The sequence below is a fragment of the Sorex fumeus genome, unplaced genomic scaffold (genome assembly GCF_029834395.1).
Source record: "Sorex fumeus unplaced genomic scaffold, SorFum_2.1 ptg000037l, whole genome shotgun sequence".
Taxonomy (NCBI): Eukaryota; Metazoa; Chordata; class Mammalia; order Eulipotyphla; family Soricidae; genus Sorex; species Sorex fumeus.
The window spans coordinates 66484119-66507336 of NW_026606094.1; the positions used below are offsets into that span (position 1 = coordinate 66484119).

At 51.2% G+C, this 23218-nt stretch overlaps 1 protein-coding gene across 1 annotated transcript in view; it reads right to left on the reverse strand.

Moving 5' to 3' along the window:
• GSDME (gasdermin E) overlaps positions 1-23218 on the reverse strand; it is a 50534-nt gene that overhangs the window by 12564 nt on the left and 14752 nt on the right. The window contains exons 3-7 of the mRNA XM_056118375.1: positions 18426-18618; positions 9684-9855; positions 7549-7669; positions 3276-3422; positions 1149-1276 (exon numbers count right to left, since the gene is read on the reverse strand). Of these exons, the coding sequence (XP_055974350.1) occupies positions 1149-1276; positions 3276-3422; positions 7549-7669; positions 9684-9855; positions 18426-18618 (761 nt within the window). The remainder of the gene's footprint in view (positions 1-1148; positions 1277-3275; positions 3423-7548; positions 7670-9683; positions 9856-18425; positions 18619-23218) is intronic.

The window sequence follows — 23218 nt, forward strand, 5'->3', positions numbered from 1 at the left end:
ACCAAAAATAAAAATAGGAAAAAAATGCTCCAAAGACAATGAGCAGACACAGGGAAGGTAGAACACAGACCAGGGTGATGTGGCCACAAGCCAAGGAAGTCCCCTGGCTGCACAGGGCAAGAAGGATTCTCTCAGAGTCTTTGGGGAGAGGGTCCCTCAGAGACACCCGGGCTTCAGATCCCAACTCCCAGAACTGTATGAAGACAAACTTCCATTGTTTGAAGCCATGGAGTGTATGGTGGCTGGTTCCAGCAGTGCCAGGAAACACGGCCCCCTCCTCCATTCTAACCCCACCCCTGCCCACAGACCTACAGGATGCAGGCTTAAGGCACCTTCAGGGTTGCACATGGCCAACCCAGTGTCAAAGTCTGGATTCACACCTTAGCACAGAGCCAGGACTAAGCCCTAAGCACTGCTGAGTATAGCTGCGCCCGCCCCCCCGCCAATTTAAAAACATTTTTAAACACTATACAGTTCTTGGGGCCAAAGTGATAGTACAGTGGGTCCTCTGAGCAATCCCCGAGCATTGCTGAGTGTGACCCAAAAAGGCAATTAAAAAAGAACTAAAGAATATATAATAATATAGAGTTCTGAAGAGGTAACATTTTTTTTGTTTGGCAGCCACACCTGGTGATGCTCAGGGGTTACTCCTGGCTCTGCACTGAGGGGTCACTCCTGCCAGGGCTGGGGGACCATAAGAGGTACCGGGGATTAAATTTGGGCCAGCCACATGCCAGGCACACACCCTCCCCACTGTACAATCGCTCCAGTCCCAGAGGTAACACTTTAAACCCAAGCTAATCTCAGCTCTGCTGGAGCGATAGCACAGTGGGTAGGGCGTTTGCCTTGCATGCGGCCAGCCCAGGTTCGATTCCTCCGTCCCTCTCAGAAAACCCAGCAAGCTACCAACAGTATCCCGTACCACATGACAGAGCTTGGCAAGCTCCCCGTGGCATATTCGATATGCCAAAAACAGTAACAACAAATCTCACACTGGAGACGTTACTGGTGTCCGCTCGAGCAAATCGATGAACAACGGGAAGACAGTGCTACAGTACTATCCCAGATCAAAGGCCTGTCCCAAGAAGCTGAGCCCAGCCCCAAGTCGAGGACACGCAGGAGGAGACACATGCCACCAGCTGCCTTACCACTTGCTCCAGGACCAGAAGTAACTCATCGTCGAACAAGACGGTCTGGAGCACATCGTGCAGAGCTGTCTGCTGCTGGGTCGGCAGCTCCGTGAAGGGCTGGAAATCCTCCTCCAGGAGGCGGGCGGCTGTGGGGCGGAAGAGAGGCCTCCTGAGTGCCTGCGTGCCTAACCAGCCCAGTAAGGCCAGCCGCTCCGGGCTCTTAAAGCAGAGTGGCCTCTCTTCTGCAGGGGCACTTCAATTGCAGCTGGTCCCGGAACTAATAGGGCCCTAAATGCCACCCCAAGTGTGCCGGTAACTAAAGTACTCCAGAGCTAAGAGAGGAGCAGGGAGAGGGGCAGAGAAGGGGGTGGAGGTAGGGGACCGACACACAGCTTAGTTCCAGCATCATGCTCATCCCTGATGACTCACTAAGTGTTCATTAAGTCTAATCAGCTACTTCCTGTGTCCCTTGCAGAAGAAAATTATCAAAGCGAAATAAACATCAGTCGGTACTTTTATAATGCTCCGGAGTCCGATCCCGAAGTGTTTTGCGTGTCGGAACACATGTCAGATTGTGTGCCCTATCTACACATTTCTCAAAGGAGCCAGCATTCTACCTTTTTAAAAACTTTATCTAAGAACCAGACCTAGCAGTTTTTTGGGGAAAAGGGATCACCCAGCAGTGCTCTATGGTTCCCGGACTTTCTGGCAAACACAAATTCCTCCTCCTCCTCCTCCTCCTCCTCCTCCTCCTCCTCCACCACCACCTCTCCTTCTCCTCCCCCTCTTCTTCTTCCTCCTTCTCCTCCCCTCCTCTTCCTTCCCTCCTCCTCCTACTGCTGCCTGGGAAAGGGACCACATCCTGCCTCATGAAGCTTAGAGCTTTCAAAGACTACAGGATGCCTGAGCCCTTCTCCTTAGCACCTCGACAACTGCTGTTAGAAGAGGCCAAACACGGAGATAAAAGCTTCATCTGCTGCACCTACTGCATCTACTGCATGAACTCAGCCCCTGCACTGTCCACCAGGGCAGAGCTGTGAATGTGTATAAACACACACACACACACACACACACACACACACACACACACACCTTTGCCACCACAACACGAACACACACAACCACCTGTAGTGAAGGTAAAGTCCAGCACAGGGCATTAAACTGACTCCCCGGGGAGGGGCATATTATGTCAGCCAACAGGGAAGCAAAAACACGTAGGATCTGTCTGAGCCAGGCCAAGCCTCCCCCTCTCCTACTGAACAAGCTCCCAAGGCAGCCCACAGGCTCCTGTGGCATCCCTTGGACCCCAGTCAGGGCTATAGGACCAGTGGCTCAAAGCCCTGACACCACATTGCTTACGTGGCCGCTGAAGATGTCACCCAGTTGCCAGTGGAGAGGAGGCAGCCGCTCCTGACCCACCGGGTTCACCTTCTCCCCGCCCGCCTCCTGCTCCTGTCTGTGCATTCCCACCCGACTCCACCCCCATCCCAAGAAACCTACTTCTTTTTCCTGGAGACTTAGGGAAGCCCCTCAAGGCAAGTGCAGGAAGTCTGGGAGCCCCACCAGTAATTCTTAGCCCACTAGGCCGTCGGTTCAGTGCCAGGCCCAAGGATATGGTGCTGCTCCAGCAGTGCGAGGGTACCTGGGCCACCCCACGGGTGCCCGGGGTCCTCCAGAGCGGCACCCGGGCCATGCTCAGGTGCCCGTGTGGTAGCGGGAATCAAACCCACATCCGGCATGTGCCCTAACCACTGCGTTATCTCCTGGCTCCGAAACCAACTCCCTAAGTAGCAAAGCTGCAGAGAGCAGAGGGAAGGGCTGGAGCGAGTCCTGGAGGGCACCACATGGCTCCCTTCCTGTGGAGAGATTCCATGGCAGCTCACATGGTGCTGACCACACCTTGCTCCTCTGGGAACCAGGGCTGAGAATATGATGAACCACCTGCAGGTGGGGCATCCGTGAGACCCTGCGGGTCACAGACACAGACTGGCTTGCCCCACAGACTCACTGAGCCTATGAAGCTCCTCCCAGGTGTTCCCAGGGTCCCACCCAGCGGAGACCAGGCATGACTGCCCACGGTTCCCGCCCCAAAGGCCATGCCATATCGCTTGGTAGGTCCAGGGCTCTGCCCAGCCCACCCAGTACCTTGCTTTAGAACCCTCAAGGGCTCCTGTGTGCCATCGGGCATGTCCCCGAAGTGGAACTCGCGGAAGGGCAGCGGGTCCATGGATGCGTAGCGGCTCTTCTGCTCCAGCTCGAAGCCGCCGCTCTTCCCTTGCAGGAGGCAGAACTCTGTGATGCAGTGAGGATGCAGGTCAGTCAGCCCATTGCATCGGGACATCACCCCAAGCCCCCCAAACCCCTTCCATACATGCGCTGCTGCAGAACCCAAGTCCAGATGAGCTGTAACTCTTTATTTTTCTCAAGGTTTTATAGTATTTTTTTAATTGAATCACCATGAGATTTGCTCGAGCGGGCCCAGTCCCAGTAACGTCTCCATTGGAGACTTTGTTGTTACTGTGTCTGGCATATCGAATACTCTCGGTAGCTTGCCGGGCTCTCCGAGAGGGGCGGAGGAATCGAACTCAGGTCGGCCATGTTGGCCACTTGTAAGGCGAACGCCCTACCCGCTGTGCTATCGCTCCAGCCCAGTTACAGAGATACAGTTACAAAGTTGTTCATGATTGAGTTTCAGTCAATGTTCCAACTCCCATCATTTCACCAGTGTACATTTCCCATCACCAATGTCCCAAGTTTCCCTCCTGCCCGCCTCTCCCCCCCACACACACACACACTGCCTCTATGGCAGACACTTTCCCCTCTTTCTCTCTCTCTTTCTCTGTCTCTGTCTCTAACTCTGTCTTGTCTCTGTCTCTCTCTGTCTCTCTGTCTCTATCTCTGTCTTGTCTCTGTCTCTCTGTCTCTGTATCTCTGTCTCTGTGTCTGTCTCTGTCTTTGTCTCCTTCTGTCTCTCTGTCTCTGTCTCCTGTCTCTCTGTCTCTGTCTCTGTCTCTCTCTTTCCTTTTGGGCATTGTGGTTTGCAATACAAGTGCTTTTAAAATGTTATTATGTAGATCCCTTTACCTACTTCCAACTACTATAGTCATAGAGATCCCTTCCCTATCCTAAGAGCAGTGGCTCTCAACAGACAGGAAACCATCTCTCAGCGTCAAGAGCATCACCTGAGCCCTTGACACGGAACGCAAGACACACACAACTCAACCAAATCTGAATGTGATCTGTTCAACGTAACGGAACTGAGATTGAGTCATTGATACTTAAGTGGTTATCTGGTAAGATTGTGTTTTAAGAGCCCATACCCCAATAATAAAATACACAGCAATAAAAAAAGGAGCTATACATTTCTGTATTTGAATGAATGAATCTCACAAACACAGTCAGCGTGTAAAACAAGACATAACACGATATTTTCTCTCTGGATGACATAAAAGTAAAAAAGACCTTAAAAAAAAGACTTATCCTGGGGCCAGAGAGATAGTCTTGGGGAGACAGCACTTGCCTCCCACACAGCCAGCCTGAGTTTGTTCCCGACACCCCATATGGTTCCCCAAACCTCACCAGGAGTGATCCCTGAGCTCAAAGCCCTGAGCACCACCAGGGATGGTGGGTGGGGGGTCTGGTGGGAGACATCACTGGGTAGAGGGAGCACAGGTCTCACCCTCCAGAAGTTCGCACCAAAAAGGCAAAACTTGAAGTGGATAAAGCAATTCTGGGTAGTTGTGAGGGGATCTGGTGGTACTGAGGAAAGGGCTCTGGGGCAAGGGCATTTTCCTCGCCCCCGCTCCTCCCCCCATGGGACAAGGAGGGGTTGGGTCTCCCCTCCAAGTTTCAAAGGGCCAACAGGATCCTGACCAAGACACTGGCACCCCAAAAGTGGGAGATGAGGCGTCTCTGACAGCGCCCCCTGCCTGCAGGTCTGTGCTTCTGCAGCCTGATGAGAACACCCAGGGCTCCAGCAAGAGAAAACAGATCGGGGGAGAAGCGGAACTGGCCCGAGTACAGCCCCGAGTCACCGCAGAGGGCAGCCTGACCACCAAGAAGCAAAGGCAGCGCAGCGGGCAGCAGGCAGTAGGGGGCCGAGGCTGCCCGGGCCAGGCGGGATAGCAGCCCGGAGCCGCCTCCCGTCTCCCAGGGGCGCCTCCTCTGCAGCACAAAGAGGAGTTTATTTTCAGAGGCAGCCAGATAAAGGGCCTGGAATGGAAATGCAAATGGGCCAGCAGCTCGGGCCAGGCCGAGGCTTTCCCAGCCCTTCTGAAAAACGGGAGACCCGTGGGAGCAACAGCACCCCGACAACGCCTGGCCAAGCAGGCGCCAGCACCCCCCACACGCAGGAAGGGCACCAGCACGGACACCCCCGCCCTCCCCGTGCCACAGCGGGGCTGAGTGAGCAAAAGGCCTTGGAAAGGTCACACCTCCCCTGCCCGGCCCCCAGGACAGGCCACCAAAGTCTCAGGCAGGCCCTGAGCCCAGCTACCCCTGCCGGTGACAAAAACTGGACAACTCGATCTTTTAATGTGGCAAACAAGGAAGCCGCTACCAGTCCGAGGGTCGGAAGGCTGCACTCCGGACTGTCCCACGCCTGCCCCACCCTTGTCTGCTCTAGGACAGCGCCTCAAAACTTGCACTGTTGGGCTGGAGCGATAGTACAGCCAGGAGGGCGTTTGCCTTGCATGCGGCCCACCCGGATTTGATCCCCTGCATCCCATATGGTCCCGCCCCCCCCACCCCCAGCACTGCCAGGAGTAATTCCTGAATACAGAGGCAGGAGTAACCCCTGAGCATAACCAAAACGAACAAGCAAAATTAATCAAAATGGTTTAATTTAAAAAATAAATAAAACTGTCACCTCTGCCACCGCCACCATGGAACCCAGCTGCTGCACTGATACTGAGTCTCGGCTCTCTTCTGCCCACCTCACATGCCAGTATGGACCCTGAAGCTGGGCCCCAGGAGCCCTGAAAAGGGTGTGGGCACACTGAGTCCTGAAGACTTCCTCCCTCCACACCTGACCCTACCCTAACTGACTGAAAAGCTTCCAGGAAGCAGCGACGACAACCAACCCCTGTGTGTCTGTTCCACACCCTGGAAAACTCTGGAAATGGCAAACCACAGAGAACAGAGCAAGGCTGGGGGCACACTGGCAGAGTCAGCAGTTCATCCCCAGCACTGCAAGGTCCCCTGAGCCTTCCCAGGAGCACCATGCTAGAAGTAGCCCTAAGCACTGGTGGGTGTGTTCCAAACCCCAACCCAAGGAAAGAAAGAGGGGGCCAAAGAGATAGTATAGTGGTTAAGGCAGACCACATGGCAGAGCTGAGTTCCATCCCCAGCACCGCTACAGTCGCCCCAGCCCCGCCAGGAGTGATCCCTGAGCACAGAGCCAGGAGTCAGCCCTGAGCACCACCAATTGCAGCCCCCAAATAAGAAAATAAAAACCCTAACACACAGCCAGATTCAAGAATGTCAAGAATGGCTGGGATCCCACCATAACCCGGGCATATGCACTTTATTGTGCTTATAGACTTGAAGCAAACTGCAGGAATGTTTCATGGGTCAGGCTCAATATAAATCTGAAAAAACATAAGATGCCCCTTTTACAAACATGACATAACACCAGTACCACCCTGGAAAGGTGAGCACTAATGGATCCTGTTACAGTTATTCAATCACGTCCCCAAGAACCCACAAAATCCTTTTTCTGGGTTCCACATCTGCTCAAAAGAGCCATGATGGGGGTTGGGGGAGGTACACCCGAGAGCAGAAAAATGTAAGCCTTTCCTTTTCCCCAGAATGAACAACGGAGAGCCCCACTCTGCACTGGTGGGCTTCTAGGAGCAAGGTCAAGGTTAAGAATACCATCAAATGACATTAGCTTGGCCCTGGCAGGAGGGAGGTGGGAGAGGAGGAAGAGCAGCTAAGGTGGAGGGAGACATTTTGCTGGCATCATAAATAAGCACCTCGCCATCTCATCCCGTTCATCCTTCCCTCCTGCTCCCCCTTCCCAGGGGTGAGTCTAAGATTCAATCCAGAGCAACAGTAAAGCTGGGAAGGCGCTTGCCTTGCACTCGGTCGACCCGGGTTGGATCCCAGCATCCCATACGTTCCCCTGAGCCCTGCATGCAGAGCCAGGAGGAACCCCTGAGCATCGCCGGGTGTGGCCCCCAAACAACAAACAATTAATCCAACATCTTGAGCATGCGTGCACACGCCCTGGCGGCAGGCTTCGCACCCATCCACGCCCCTCCCTGCACCCTCCCCATCAGCATGCCCCCTGGGCTCAGCCCCGAATCCTGCGGAGGTTCTTGTCTCTCCATCCCCACTGCAGGATTGGGGGTCCCTGGTGCGCTCCAGGGAAAGCTGGGGTGTCTCAGCACTGGCTCAGAGCAGGAGGGGCACTCACCGAACTGCCCGTCCTGTTTCACATATAACTCAATGACGCCGTAGGCGATGGTGGCAGCAGCCGGGATCTCCAGCACCACGTTTGAGTCCTTGACCAAGTTGCCGTCCTCAGAGGCTGACACCTGTGAGCAGAACATGTGGCCACCTGCACACCCAGACACCCGTGTCTCTCTGCCTCCCCCTAGTGGCCAGTCTGGCGCCCTGCATGCCAGAGGGCCGGGGCACTGGGGAAGCGGAGGCCCCAGGAGCAGATTGGCAGAATGAAAAACTTGATTCATCCCTGTGGGCCTCATGATACTGGACACAGGAAAGGGCCAGCCTGATGGTGCAAAGGTAAGATTACAGAGTACGGGGACACCATGAAATTATGTCTGAATAAAGAAGATAATAAAGTGGCTTAGGAATCGAGCATCTTCTCTGCAACTGTGAGACCCTAGGCTGAATCCATGGCATCACAAAAAGCAGGAGGAAGAGGCCCAGATAATTTGCACAGGATCTTAGGATGCAGGTCTTGAAAGCATCTGGTCATAAGTTCAAATCCCCAGCACCCCACGTGAGCCTAACGCAGTGCCAGCAGCTCTGCTCTCTGCAATCCTCACCACTACAAACAGCTTCTGACACACCAGGTGAGCGTGAGCACTGAAAGGGGGTGAAATGCCCCACAGTGAGCACAACTGAAAACAAGCCCTACCCGGGGAACACCCCAACCATAACTTGAGTTGCCTTAACTCAAGCGGGAGGCCCCACCAGCATATGCATAAACACCATAACTAAAGATGTGTGCGCCTTCGTGAAGGCTTTGGCTGAGTGTATGAGCACCTCAACCTGATGTGTGACCCCCCTCCCCGCAAGCACCACTGCTAAAATTGTGCAGCTCCACAGTTGGATGGGTGTGGGATCCCAGCCCCGACAGCTACTAGGGCTCAGGGACCACAGAACGTTGCTGGGTGTAGCTCCAAAAGTAAAACAAAAAATAAACTTTTAAATCGTAATGATCACCCCACAGAGCTAGGAGTAAGCCCTGAGCTCTTCCAGGTGTGGCCCCAAACCCAAAACACACACACACACACACACACACACACACACACACACACACACCTTGAGCACAAAGGAGTGTTCAGCCAGAAAAGCCCAGCAAAATGATTAAAAGCTAGAGACGATATAAACAAGTGAACACACAGGATCCCTTCATTAATCACTAGGGAAAACACTTAAATTCTAATGATGGACTGGGAGAGGGGGAGGAGAAGGGAGTAAAAGGGAGTGGGGGCTGGAGAACAGCAGGTAGAACGTTTGCCTTACACATGACCAACCAGGGTTCGATCCCTGGCATCCCATATGGTCCTCCGAGCATTGCAGAGAGTGATTCCTGAGTCCAGAACCAGAAGGAAACCCTCAGCGTCATATAGCTCCAAAAATAAAATAAAAACTATCTTTTTAAATCCTAATGATCAGCCCACAGAACCAGGAGGAAGCCCTGAGCACTTCCAGGTGTGGCCCAAAACTCAAACACACACACACACACACACACACACACACACACACACACACTCAAACCTGAGCACAAAAGTGTGTCCAGCTGGGAAAGCCCAGCACAATCTGACCTCAAGGACCCCCAGCCACAACACCCCCCCCCAGGTAGCAGCAGGACAAAGGAGCCTGGAGCCATCAGCCCACCTGAAGAAACTTGAGAGCAATGACCAAGCCCCAGAACCAGAACTGGACCCTGGATCCCCAGATCCAGCAGGGATGTAAGTCTAATGAGTCAACAGTCCCTTGCCAATTGTGCAGATGTTGGGTGGATTTCTGATCACTTGCTACATAAAGTGCCCTGAAGACACCCAACAATCAAAGAAGTCCCTGTTCTGATGGCCTGTAACCCTGATCCTGCTTATATCTCTGCCCGTATCCCCCTGAACTCCAGTGGCCCATGACCCCTAGCCCTAGCCCTACATGTTATCCCTGGCCTAACATGTGACTCCTGGCGCCACATGTAACCCTGACCGTTGGTGGCCTATGAACCCTGGATCTGCCTGTGATCCCATAAATGTGACCCCCAGTCCTACCTGTGACCCTGACCTCTGGTGACCTCTGGCCCATCTGTGACCCCTGACCCCTGACCTCCCAGAAGCACACCTGCAGAGTCTTGGTCTGTATCCCCACCATGCCACCACAGCGCTCTTCAATCTGTACGTGCTCCGAGATCACACATTTCTGCGTTGTCATGATCTTCTGAGTCAGGACACACAGCACCTCCTCGGGCCTCTCCAGCACCTGCTGCAAAACGGGGTTTTTCAGGTTTATTGTCCTGCAAGAGAAAAGTGGCCGTGAGTGGCCCAGTGCTCAGTCAGGGACAGCCTCCATTTGCCTCTGTCATGCTGATAGCTGAGAGGTAGGCAGGTGACCACTAGTGGTGAATGACAGAAGGGCGGATCCTTGAAAGAGATCAGAACCCAGATCCACATGGCCACTGGGAAAAGGCTGGAGTTGTGGGGGGCGGGGGGAAGGGCTACCCCCCAAATCAGAGTGGAATACAAAGAATCATTGTAGGGGTATAACAAACGCGCAAAGGCAACACAAACTGAGAACAGATCTTCAGTAGGAATCTCGGGGTAGGGTGGGGTGGGGTCACTGGGACAATGGTGGAGGAGGCGACAGTCTGGTGGAGGGGGTGGAACACTGTACGCAGAAACCCTGCCATTAACAGGTTTATAAATCACAGTATCTAAAACAAAATTTAAAACAATTTTAAGTATAAGGTGCCTGACCAATAGTATAGCAGGTGGGGGCACCGGGGGTGGGGTGGGCACTTGCCTTACATGAGACAAACAAACCAAAAAAAAAAATTTTTTTTTTGGCTTTTTGGGTCACACCCAGCAATGCTCAGAGGTTACTCCTGGCTCTGCACTCAGGAATTACTCCTGGCAGTGCTTGGGGGACCATATGGGATGCTGGGAATCGAACCCGGGTTGGCTGCGTACAAGGTAAAATGCCCTACCCACTGTGCTATCGCTCCAGCCCCCACAAATAAAAATCTTTAAGTATAGAATCTGAACTTCCTGGGCCAGGGGCTGAGGAGAGGTCTGTAAGGGCTAGAGCACAGCTCCCAGGTGGAAGGTCCTAATTCGACCTGTACCTTCTCCTGATCACCGGAGTACTGCTGGGAGCCAGGGAGAAGCCGCCAGGCAACTCTGAGTAGGGCCCAAACCCTAACGCTGAGGCTGGAGAGGGCTGAAGGGCTGGAGGCCTCGGTTCAGTCCCGGGCTCTGTTTGGTCTCCTGAGGACCACTGGGAGCGACCCCTGAGCACATGAGCCTAAGTACTTTGTGAATCCCAGGCCCCCAAAATAAGATTCCTGGGACACAGGGAATTGGGGAGGGAGCCAAGGCCAGTGGCAGCTCTGCTGTTGAGGGTCCCAGGAGCCACAAGAAAATGAGTGATGGCGTGCCAGCAGGTGTGTGCACCCCCAGAGCAATGCCTCTGGGAGGGTGACAGCACCAGAGCCTAGTGTGTGAGCCCCAGTCACCCCAGAAACACCAGCACCCGCAAAAAGGGGAGTATTACAAAACTAAACACCCCCGTTCTTTGAGAGCACTGCCACTCATCCTCAGGCCCACACACACAAAGCACGGGGCAGAGGGAGCCCAGGGATGGGATTTCCTTCTGGACCGGGTCCAGGCGCCCCTGAGCCCTCAGAAGGCGCCGGTTCCATCCCTGTCACCACAGAGAGCAGCCCCTGAGCACTGCAAGGTGCAGTTCCAAAACAAAATAGGGAGCCCCATCCCCGGCGGTCCTCGTAGATGCGGACTTGCTCCTCCGTGGGCAGGACCAAAGCTCACCGCTCCTGTTGCGGTTGCAGTGGTCAGAGCTGCACAGAGGAAACCGTGTTTGCAGATCAGCTGCGGAGCAGGCTGCGCTGGGGTCAGGCACGGAGCTGGCTTTGCTCTGTCGATGCCCGACCCCATGGCAATGGCTGCTTCTCCTCAGGGGCCAACTTCCGCCCACCCAGACCAAGTTCAAGGTCAGGTCTGCCTCCCAAAGTCCCGGGTGTCTGCCCCTAACTGCCTTCACTCCTCCTGGGGGACATGGCTTTTGCCCATTAAAGTTCACAATTCTCTGAGAGGCGGGTGGGGGGAGGTCAGCAGCCCCCCAATGTACCCCCCTGCCAGTTCTCCCTGGACCAGTGCTGCCTGAAAGAAGCTCTCTGTGCCTGAGGGCCCAGAGTGTGGAGCCCAACAGCATGAACCCCCCACTCTGCTAATGTCGGGCAGCATTCCTCCCAGAAATCTGCTTGTATATGAGTCCCTCAGCCAACCTTGGCTCTGCTTGGTCCTTTTGCAGGGTCTGGGGTGGGCTGGGGTACCTGGAGCAATTGTGGCCAGTGGGACCGGGGTGTTGCCTGTCCGAGGGGTTCCAGGAAGACTTTCCTCCCTCTTAGAGAGGCACCAGGAAGAGGGCATTTTTCTGCCCCACAAAAACTTGGAGACAAAGCAATCTTGGAGGCACCAGCACCTGGCAACCAGCAATGCCTGGGAGCTGCCACAGTGGGGTGCCACGGGGCCAGGGATGAGCCCTGCTCGAGTCAGTCTGGTGACACGTGACACATCCTGCCTTGGGCTGTGCCCTGATGAGGAAGAGCAGATGTTGTTGCAGCTGCTGTGGTGCTGCCCACGGGGCCCCTCCACTGTGTTGCTCACATACACCTGGCTTGGTGCGACCTGAGTCTGGCATGGCAGCAGAGCCACCGGTTATGCGCAGGAAACAACCAGGAGAGAACTCGCTGCCAACACGAGGAAGGAGGGCACTTGGTCCACTGAGCCTGCTCCAGACCCTCCAGCGAGACTGTTCCAAAGGGGCTGGGGGGAGACAGCACAAGGCGCTCAGCAGAAACTCTGCATGTGGAAGACCCAGTTTGAGTCCCCGGCACCACAGGGTTCCCCAGCAGGGTTGTGAAGGACACCACGATTCTGAACACAAAGCAAGTGCACTGCCAGGAGGGCCCAAAACCCAACACACACACACACACACACACACACATGCACACACGCACATGCATACACACATACACATGCATGCACACACATGTGCACACACATGCACACGCACACACACACATGCACACACAGTACTTTAAGATAAACACAGAGCTTTCTTTCAAAGGGGTCAGCTCCAGGGGCTGGAGCAATAGCACAGTGGGTAGGGCGTTTGCCTTGCACACAGCAGACCCGGATTCAATTCCCAGCATCCCATATGGTCCATTGAGCATGGCCAGGAGTAATTTCTGAGAGCATGAGACAAGAGTAACCCCTGTGCATCGCCGGGTATGACCCAAAAAAGAAAAAGAAAACAAAAAACCAAAAAACAAAAGGGGTCAGCTTCAGTTGTCTGGAAGAATCCCAAGGCAATGCCTTTGTGCCTGCCTCTGACGTATCAGGGGCACATACACGTCAGTCTTCCTGGTTAAGGACAAAACTGCTCACTCTGGTGATCTATATACTTCTGGCAGTAATACTGGATCAATGGGGCCAGAGAGACCGCACTGCAGGCAAGGTGGTTACTTGCCTTGCATGCAGCCAACCTGCGTTCGATCCCTTACATCACATAGTGTTCCCTGAGTCCCACCAGGCGTGACCCCTGCACACAGAGCCAGGAGTAAACCCTGAGAATAGCTAACTGGATGTGGCCCAAAAGAGCTAGCAAGATGGTTTGTGAGGGCGACAACCTGGGTGCTGATGACACAGTATCTAAATGACCCGAAATAAAATGAGGGTGAGTCGGATGAGAACGGGTACTAAGAATTCCTCACCACCCTCCTGGGCCACACATGGCGATTAGTACCTTATCAGCAGACAGGTCCTGGGCGTGGGTGACGAAAGGGTTTATGACTCTGAGTGGAGCAGTGCAACCCAGAAGCCCTACTCTGGGACTCCCCTTTAGCACTTCGCGATGGAGCGGCCAGAGCAGGGACTCTGCGGGGACTGTGCAGGGATGCTCTTCCACGTGCAGGCGTGGACTGGCTCCTCACTGAGCTCCCAGTATCCCCTCCAGCCCTTCCTCATCACCTCCAAAGACTCCCGAGAAAAACCTCTTCCTGCGGGCTGGCTTGGAAAGGCAGCTGGTTCTCTGGACAGCCCCCAGAGTGGTCACATTCCCACTTCCACAGGTTCACCCTGTGCTCTGCTTTTAATTTCCTTGACCTTTGCTTCACAGTCATGTAAACATGAGCTAGAGGCAACTTTGCAGCTGAAAAGTCCTGGATTGAATCCCAGCCCCAATCCTTGAATTGACAGGGCTGAGAGCATGTTCCCTCCCCCACCCCCCACCAAGGCTCAGACCATATGAATGAAAACAGCAGAGCAATGAAATGTGGATTTTATAAAGTGTGGGGCATCCATGTCCCTCACCCCTTTCTCTGGACCGCTGCCGGTGACTGCTTGGCCGGGCTCCCTTTCCCGCATAGAGCGTCTTCTCCTCACTGACAAGCCCCCACCTCACCAACACACACATACACACACACACACACACACACACACACACACACACACACACACACCAACAGACTGCATGCTGGCACCATCTCCCACACCTGACTCGGGAAGAGAGTGAAAAGCCTCAGCGGCAAGTGTGATTACAGAGCACTGCCAAACAGCATCTCTGGAGACAAAAATAACAGGAAGGCAACAGAGAGATGAGTCCAGGGCACTTTCTGAGACCATGAAAGGCTTCAACACCCCCCCCCCCACCACCACCAACCCGCCCAGTCCCCCATTTCTTCTCCCTTCCTTGCAGACTTAACAAATAAAAATCGCAGGGACCCCAGGTAAATGCCTCCCTGTGAAGCAAAGGTGAGTACAGCCAGGAAGCTGAGCAGGAGAGACAGGGCTACCCACCGTGAGGTCCCAGGCGGGCACCGTCCCATCTTCCAGAGCCTTGGGACAGGTGGGGCTGCAGGCTGAGGTTCCTGTTGCCTTTGTCCTAAACTAGCACTGCTGGGGGGTTCTGGAAACACCAGAAGAGTGGGGAGGAACCAATCCTGGAGCAGTGTCCAACTGCATCAAAGCAGAAGGGCCTGAGAGGTGAGTGGATTTTAAAGACTCTAAGCGGGGCTAGAGCGATAGCACAGCAGGTAGGGCAGTTGCCTTGCACACGGCTGACCCGGGTTTGATTCCCAGCATCCCATATGATCCCCCGAGCACCGCCAGGAGTGATTCCTGAGTGCAGAGCCAAGAGTATCCCCTGAGCATTACTGGGTGTGACTCCAAAAGCAAAAAAATTTAAAAAATAATAAAGACTCCGGGTACCTAAGCACCCTCAATGCCTGAACAAAATCTGCAAGCCAGATGGTTGACTTATGAGGGCTTGGGCCACACCCAGCTGTGCTCAGGGCTTACTCCTGACTCTGTGCTCAGGGGTCACTCCTGGTGGGGTTCAGGGGGACAACAGACAGTGCTGGGTATTAAATTGGGGTGGGCCATACACATGCAAGCACCTTAACCACGGAACTCTCTGCCCTGACATCAGAATTTTATGTGGCATTTTCTTACTCATGATTTTTTTTTAAAAAACCATAATTGCGCCAAAGAATTTTATAATTCGTCTAATCTAAAGCATTGCGGAAATGGAGATTAGCCACCCATCTTTAAATAGAAGTTAAAGCTTTCTCAATTTGGAGTTTCATTTCCTTTTGAGAAAAAAAATGGTGGTGGAAATGCATGTGAGAACATACATATGTTGCCATTCCAAATGAAATGTCACTGTGTGTTAGGACCATGAAACAGCCTTTCACTAGAACCCCTGCTTCCACCAGTCTCCATCAACCCACTAGCCAAGATGATCCACCTGGTACAAGGTAGAGACCAGAGAGGATACTTGAGCCAAGAAAAATTATACCTATATAATATACACCATTTATATTATATTATATATATTACATATACACCATATATATTACACCATACACCATACACCATATATATTACACATACATACATACATATGTACATATGTACATACATATGTACATATGTACATATGTTGGGAACTAGATAGACAAAGTAGACAGAATGGATGATAGTTCAAGGGCCCTTTATTTTTTTTTAGTTAATTTTTTATTGAATCATGGTTTCTTTAAATCCAGATTTAAAATCCAGAATAAAAACCCTGAGGTGGATGCTGCTCAGGTAGTGGGGGGAAGAAGAAGCCTGTTACTGCTCTATCTCTGCTTCCTTTCCTGGAAAAAAAATCTCCCCTTGAGAAAGCCCAGAGTCATACCCACAAACCACCTCTGATGCCAGTCATGTAAGCTCCAGAGAATCATAAATAAATCTTGAAAGAGATCCACAAGCCATAAAAAAATTTCTCCAGACCCCCACCTAAGGCTGAGACATCAGGGGCACCCCTGAGGGGGAAAGTGAGCCGAGTTCCTGCCAAAACAGAGCCTCAGCAACCACTTGCTTCCATACTCCAAATTCAGCGCCATGCTCCTTGAGAAAGCCCGTCAGGAAGATGTTCATCCCCACATGCTAAGGTCCTCCGATGTATAAAAGTCTAGCCTGGGTAGATTAAGAGAGCAAGCCCCTTCACCGAAGAACGTTTCTCTTCTCCTTCTGATGACTACTGGTTCTAAGCAATAAATACTGTACATGGAGGAGAGTCGAGGCTCTCAGTCCAAGAGGCTGTGAGATCCCTGGGCTCATGCTTTTGCTCTGCTATTTCTGTCTCTTCTCTTAACTCTCGTGGCGTTCCTGCTTCAGATTGTTCACCAACGGCTGGTCCCCGGCATACATACACATATAAGATACAATCAAAATAAGACCTGGGACTGGAGCAATAGCACAGAGGGTAGAGCATTTGCCGTGCACGCAGCCGACCCGGCATTCGATTCCCAGCATCCCATATGGTCCCCCGAGCACTGCCAAGAGTAATTCCTGAGTGCAGAACCAGGAGTAACCCCTGTGCATCACCAGGTGTGACCCAAAAAGCAATAAATAAATAAATAAAATAATAAGACCTGTCAAGTCATGCAACATCCCTACCAAAGTCTCAGGCAGTGTCCCTCTCATCCATGTAAGTCTTCCCCAGTGGCCAGCAAGGCTGCCACCTGGTCCTGATGCCCAGCTCCAGCCACACAGCTCTGCCCATATCAGGCTTGCCCAGCCCTCCGTGCCCAGGCCTTGTCCAACTTAAAGTCTATGCTAGTTTCCCAGGGTGCCTTCTCCAGTCTCTGCTTCAAGACCGAGCCCCTCCCTAGCAAGTTCCTCACCCCCTCTCCCCTCCTGGCTGTATTTTCCTCCAAACCACCAGGGTCTCTCAATCTGCTCTATTTTCCAACTTAGTTGCACATGAAATGTGCCCTGGCCCTGGCTGAGACAGTTAGGGTAGAAATGCCGGCATGATGTGCAGGCAGCATCTCTGACACATAAAACAGTGTATCAGAGGCACTTAACCCAATTATTGACTGAATGCTGAATACACATAAGATAAAATGATGAGTCACACTGGGGTCAAGGTACTTATTGAAAGGTAAACAATGAGTAAGTGTGAGTTTTCCTTCAAGTCTTCAAAGTTGAGAGCCCAGAGACTGTACAGGGGCTTAAAGCACCTACCTACAAGTATATGGTCATGGGTTCAAATCCCTGGAGTCCCATATGTGCTGAAAAAGGTCTTGGCAGCACTGCTGACTGACACCAAGTGACTTCTGGTCACCACTCAGCGTGCTTGTGAGCATCCCCAAAAGGAATGCCATCCTCCACCAGCACCATAACTAAAATGAAGCATGCAAGCACCATGGTCAGGAAGTGTGGTTCCTGGTGAACAAGTGTAGGAGCATAGCAGTGACCCCCAATGGGTTCCACAACTATCACTTGTGAAGCTCAAATAAGAGTGCAGCCCCCAACAAACACCACAACTAAAATTCAGCACATCATGTGTGCCCCCAGCCACAGGGAGGAGTGGAGGGGGGGGGGATCAAAAGTCCTCAGAGAGTGGGAATGATAGTACAGCAGGTAGGGCATTTGTCTTGCACGCAGCCTAGCCATGTTCGATCTCTGGCAACCTGTATGCCTCAGCCCAACCAAGGCCTGATTTCTGAGTGCAGAGCCAAGAGCACTGCTGAGTGTATCCCCAAAACCAAACAAACAAAAAATCATGGTTTAAAAAATGTCATCAAAGTTGAAAGGCAGCCTTTCCCCAGGACACCCTCCCACTCTTTCTTCTTTTCCTCATCAGAAAATTAAAATGCCCCAGAAGGGCTGCAATTTTCCAACTTTAGACAGTGACATTCAAAACTATGAGACCTTGGAGCAGAAATGATAGCACCATGGGGAGGGTACTTGGGTTCAATTCCCGGTACCTCATATGGTCCCCAGAGTGGTCCCTGAGCACAGAGCCAGGAGTAAGCCCTCAGCACCACCAGGTATGGCCCAAATAGAAACAAACAAACAAACAAAACCTTGGGGATGAGCATTTTTCCTACTGGCATTTTTTTTTAAATTGTTATGACTAAAGGAAAAAAAATTAAGTACCTATTTGCCTAAATCATCTCCTTTCAAAGTTCATTCTCAGTCTTTCCCCTGAGGCTAAAAACAGTTAAGAAAATGCAGAAAAGGGGAACAGAGTGATAATACTGCAGATAGGGCATTTGCCTTGTACATGGCCAAGCCAAGTTTGATCCCCAGCGTCCCATATAGTCCCCTAAGCACTACCGGGAATAACCCCTGAGCACTGCCGGACGTGGCCCAAAAAACAAAACTAAAGGAAAATGCAGAGAAAAAGAGAGCCTCTCCTGAATCTCAGCCCAGCCAGCCTCTGTGATCAGCCCAGCTCCAACCTTGCTGTGCGGGTCATGTCAAGATCCAAAGAGCCAAACAACCTCCTTACCTGTCCACGGCCTCCCGGATGAGCTGCTGCAAGTCCACCTCCTGCTTCCTGAGGGTCCCGAACGAAGACTGACTTTCCACCAGGCCTTTGCCGCCCACGTTCAGCTTCACTCTCCCCAGGGCCGTCTCAATGGACCCGCTCACGTGGTTCTCAAACTTGCCTTCATACTTCACAAAGTCCGACTCCACGACCACTGAAACAGGGAGGCAGAGCTGGGCATCAGAGGCCTCTGTCCCCAGACCACCCCTGGGAAACGGGAGGCTAGAACTCGGAACGAGGGGCTGACATCCATGGGTGGGGGATAAAGAAAATATCCCCAGCACCCCCCAGATGCTGACAGGTGCACAGTCTATACATGAAGCACTACTATTTGTGCATGCATGCATGTGTGGAAGCACCAGAAAGCATTTATAGAGTCCAACAGATCAATTCAAAGCCAAACATCTATCTAATCACTCTCAGAGAGAAAAGCAGAATATTTTTTTTGGATGTGGGGAGGGTGAGGAGGTAAGTTGGGACCACAGCTGGCAGTGCTCATGGCTTACTTCTGGCTCTGTTCTCAGGGATCACTCCCAGCGGAACTTATGGAAACTCTCTGCGTGTCAGACATTGAGTCGGCTGCACGCAAGGCAGGCAAGCACCTTGCCCCCCATAGCAATCTCTCTAGCCCAGAAGCAGAATCATTCTGAGATCACATTTTTTTCCAAGGGAAAGACTGGAAAAGGACAAGATGTGGCTGACCCTAAGTAGAGAGAGGCATGGGCAGCCTGCCGCATCCCCCGCCACCACCACCCCAGACTGGTTAAAGACAGCCTCACTCAGCATCTGACAGATGGGCCACCTGGACTCTCCTCAAACATCTTCCCTCCACCCAAAAGGAGAGAGAGAGAGAGAGAGAGAGAGAGAGAGAGAGAGAGAGAGAGAGAGAGAGAGAGAATATGCCTGCCACAGAGGCAGGAGGTGGGAAAGGGTGAGGGTGGCAGGGGGGGATACTGGGAACATTGGTGGTGGATAATGGGCACTGGTGGAGGGATGGGTGCTCAATCATTATATGACCAAAACATAATCATGAAAGTTTGTAAGTCTGTAACTGTATATCACAGGTGATTCAATAAAAAATAAAATAAAATAAAATTTAAAAATAAATAAATAAAAACATCTTCCCTTCTCTTCACTAGTCTGGGAGAACATTCCCTAAGCCTCAGTCATTCCCACCTCCATACATACAGCTAAGTCTCTTCCCCAGCTTCTATTTGACCTCTATCCTGCCTCCAATTCCTTATCATGCAATCCCTTATCTCTGCACCCCCCCACCCCTCTGGTATAAGCTGCAGCATGCCCTCCTCCCTGCCCAGAGCACACCAGCTGGCATTCTTGGTGGATCAGTACTCAGAAAGCTGCCCCACCTGCCTGGTGGACCCATTTAGATCAGGTCCTATAAGAGGTGCCATGCTGTCATCACCTGTGCCTATCTAGATGGTGGCTATCAGATGGTCTTTAGATCTGCCCTTTGGATCTGAACACTAAAGATAAAGGATGATGACCTCTCCCTCCAGCTACCGCCTCTCCTAGCTCCAGATGCCTGCTGCTGTTCTTTTCAATGGACCCAGATACCAAGCACAGAAAGAGTGCAGCTCATCATCATTATGGAGGCAGTACTGAGAGTCTCTCGGTAACTTCAACAGGGCACTTCCCAGTTTCCTGACCCAAGGTTCTCCTGAACTCCTGGTGGTATTACATGAGACTAAAACCCACCTGCAGCTTGAAAGACTCTCTCTTTCCAGCTTCACTCCTGCCCCAAAAAAAGCATTTTCCAATGGGGCTGAATGAAAATTCATCACTCATGAGCTTTGCAATGTACAAAGCAGGGAATCATCTTAACCACCAACCACCACTACCACCACAAAAAAGGAAATACTGGGCCAGAGGAACAGCAAAGACGCTAAGATGCTTGCCTTGCACAAGACTGACCCAGTTCAACCCCCAGCATAGTTCTACAAACACCAACAGGAGGGATCCCTGAGCACAGAGCCAGGAGTAAGCCCTAAGCACAGCCGAATGTAGCCCCCAAACCGAACAAACAAAAGAATAAATAAAGGGCTGTGAAAACATCCCCATCCCCAATTGAGTGCCTTTTCCTACTCCATTTTGTGGAACGCAATCACTTCTGGAAATACAAGAAGTAGGAGAGAGCTCAAGATTTCACTGCTAGTATGATATTCCTAGTAGGAAGAGCTTCACTCATCTCCCTAAACCTCGAATTTGTCATCTTTAACCTGGAGATCATTAATACTATCAACCTGATGGATTTTGCTGAAAGCTGTTGTGTGTATCTGCTACCAAGCCTGGCATTCAGCTAATGTTTCATCTATCCTTTGTGTTGGGGGCAGAACAATTTCACTTTCTGAGAACCAAGATCATTTGAGGTTCATCAAAAAGCTACACAGGCAGAAATTCCATTTTATGAAGAAGTTTCAGTCTCAGTTCAACAGGATACAGGACTGGGGTCCAGCTCTGGCCATTGTAGTCACTTGCCATGAGGAGTAGTGGCCTTCTGGAACATCACAGACAGGAAGAGGTTAGCACAGCCACCAAAGTTGTTACTTGACGGGCTCAGGACCCCACTCATTGCCCCTGCTCAGGTTCATATTGTTGTCATTTCACAACTCAATAGATGTTTTACCAAAAAGTCTAACTCCAGCGGGAAGAAATCACATATAATTAATTTCAACTCATTGACCCAGGGCTTGGATGATCTGAACAAAAAGCCTGGCTGATGATCTACTGGCTAGAAATCTGATCTGGAAGAAAGCCCAAATCTTATGTTAGTTTATTGATCTCTAGATACTTTCCCATTGAATAGAGATATTTTCATAAAATTAGGGCCTTTAAAGATGAAAGATTTGGACATCATTTTTCACAAATGATTAAGAGCTGATATGTTCATATACTGCCACTTCCTCAAAGCAGTGCAGTCATAAGTGTCAAAAATCTCCAAGAAGTTCTCAATTTCTAGTCCAATTATTCTCTCCAAGAATTTGTGCTAAAGCAATTGCTTAAAGAAAAAACAACAACAAAAATCCAAACAAAAGTGTTCCTTCCAACCTTATTCACTAAGCACAAATGAAAATTATGGAGCAAATTATGGTGCACATACACAAAAGAGGTTTGTGTGTGCTTGTCAACAGCTGTTAAAAATACTTAAACCTTAAAAACATAAGGTTAAATAAAAATGAAAAGGAATCTTTAAAACTTATATGTATTATGTTTCTAATTTTGTTTTAAACAAAATGAGAGAAAAACACTACAATCTAAGTACTAATAGGATTTAATACTAAGTAAAATCTTTGACAATTTGTTTTCCTCCTTATTCCTTTGTATATTTTAGAAATTCTTTACTAGAATAGTGAATCTGAATCCACTGAGGAGAGTGGGGGTTGGGGCACACCTGCTGGTACTCCTGGCTCTGAGCTCAAAAGTGATCCCTGGCAGCACTTAGGAAACTATATCTGGTGCCAGGGATTGAACCAATGTTGGTGGGATGCTAGACAAGTGCCTTAAGCCCTCTGTACTATCTCTCCAGGCCCTGAATTTTTTTTTAACATGGAGGAACTATGACAAGAAGTGCTCTGGGGACTTAGAAGCCATTTCTGATAATATCAAGCCTGGCTATGTGGGCCTGATGTTCAATCCTTGGACCCAGTGATCATTGAGTGATGCTGGGCAGGGAGGCATACAGTACTGGGGAAGGAACACCAGGCCTCACATATGAAATATGTGCTGGCATCCTTTGTGTCCTCTATTAGGGCCCAATACCCGTCCCTCAGCCCCCATCTCTTTTTGCTTGCCCCCCTCTTGCTCATGGGCTCTGGTCTCTGCAGGAGAAGGCCATGAACAATGGGGAGAGGTGGACAGAGGGAGAAACCTGCAGTGTTGGTATGGAAACCCTGTGTTCTCAGTGGTTGGTACTGGGTCTTAGTTTCTATCTGGCAGGGCATGGGCTGGATAGGCAGGTATGGAGCTCCCCACAAGACAAAGAAACTCTTTTTTCGCTGTTGTTTATTTGGGGGCCACACCCAGAAAAGCTCAGGGGTTACGCCTGGCTCTGTACTTAGGAATTAGTCCCAGCAGCGCTCAAGCGAGTATATGAGATGCCAGGGACTGAACACGGGTTGGCTGGGTGCAAAGTAACTACCCTATCTTTCTGGCTCTCCGATTCCCCTTTCGATGTTTGCTGACAGCTGTCTAGGCCGTCACACCTCCTTCACACTACGCTGTCATCCACTGGCACCATCAAGTCCCACAAGTTCCAGCCCACAGGCAGATTTCTCACCCCACCCCACATCCTAATCAAAAAAGTTAGACCCGTCTCTTCCGTTCCCTTCTCTCTGGCTCTGTAAGCCAGCTTGGCAGCTTGCCCTGGTCTCCCTCCAGAGACTCCGAATATGGGCAATAAGTTTTGCACATCCTCAGGATGAAAACCAGGCATCACCAACCCAAATTTTGGACAGCAGATCCATCCTATGGATTGGATCCAAATTTTGGATCAGCAATTTCTTCAACAGGTATATTGTTTTATACTTCTATACAATATCATTTTTCCACACCTGCAATATCATTATTTCACACTGCAGAATTTTACTCATTTTAAAAAAGGATACTTTTTTATGGCTATTGGCAAAGAAATAATCTTCATCATAAGGAATCACCTTAAAAAAATCACTCTACGCCCTCTCCTCTCTGGAAAGAAAGATGGCGGCCGCATGGGAGCCTTGTGGACAGCAGGTATGAGC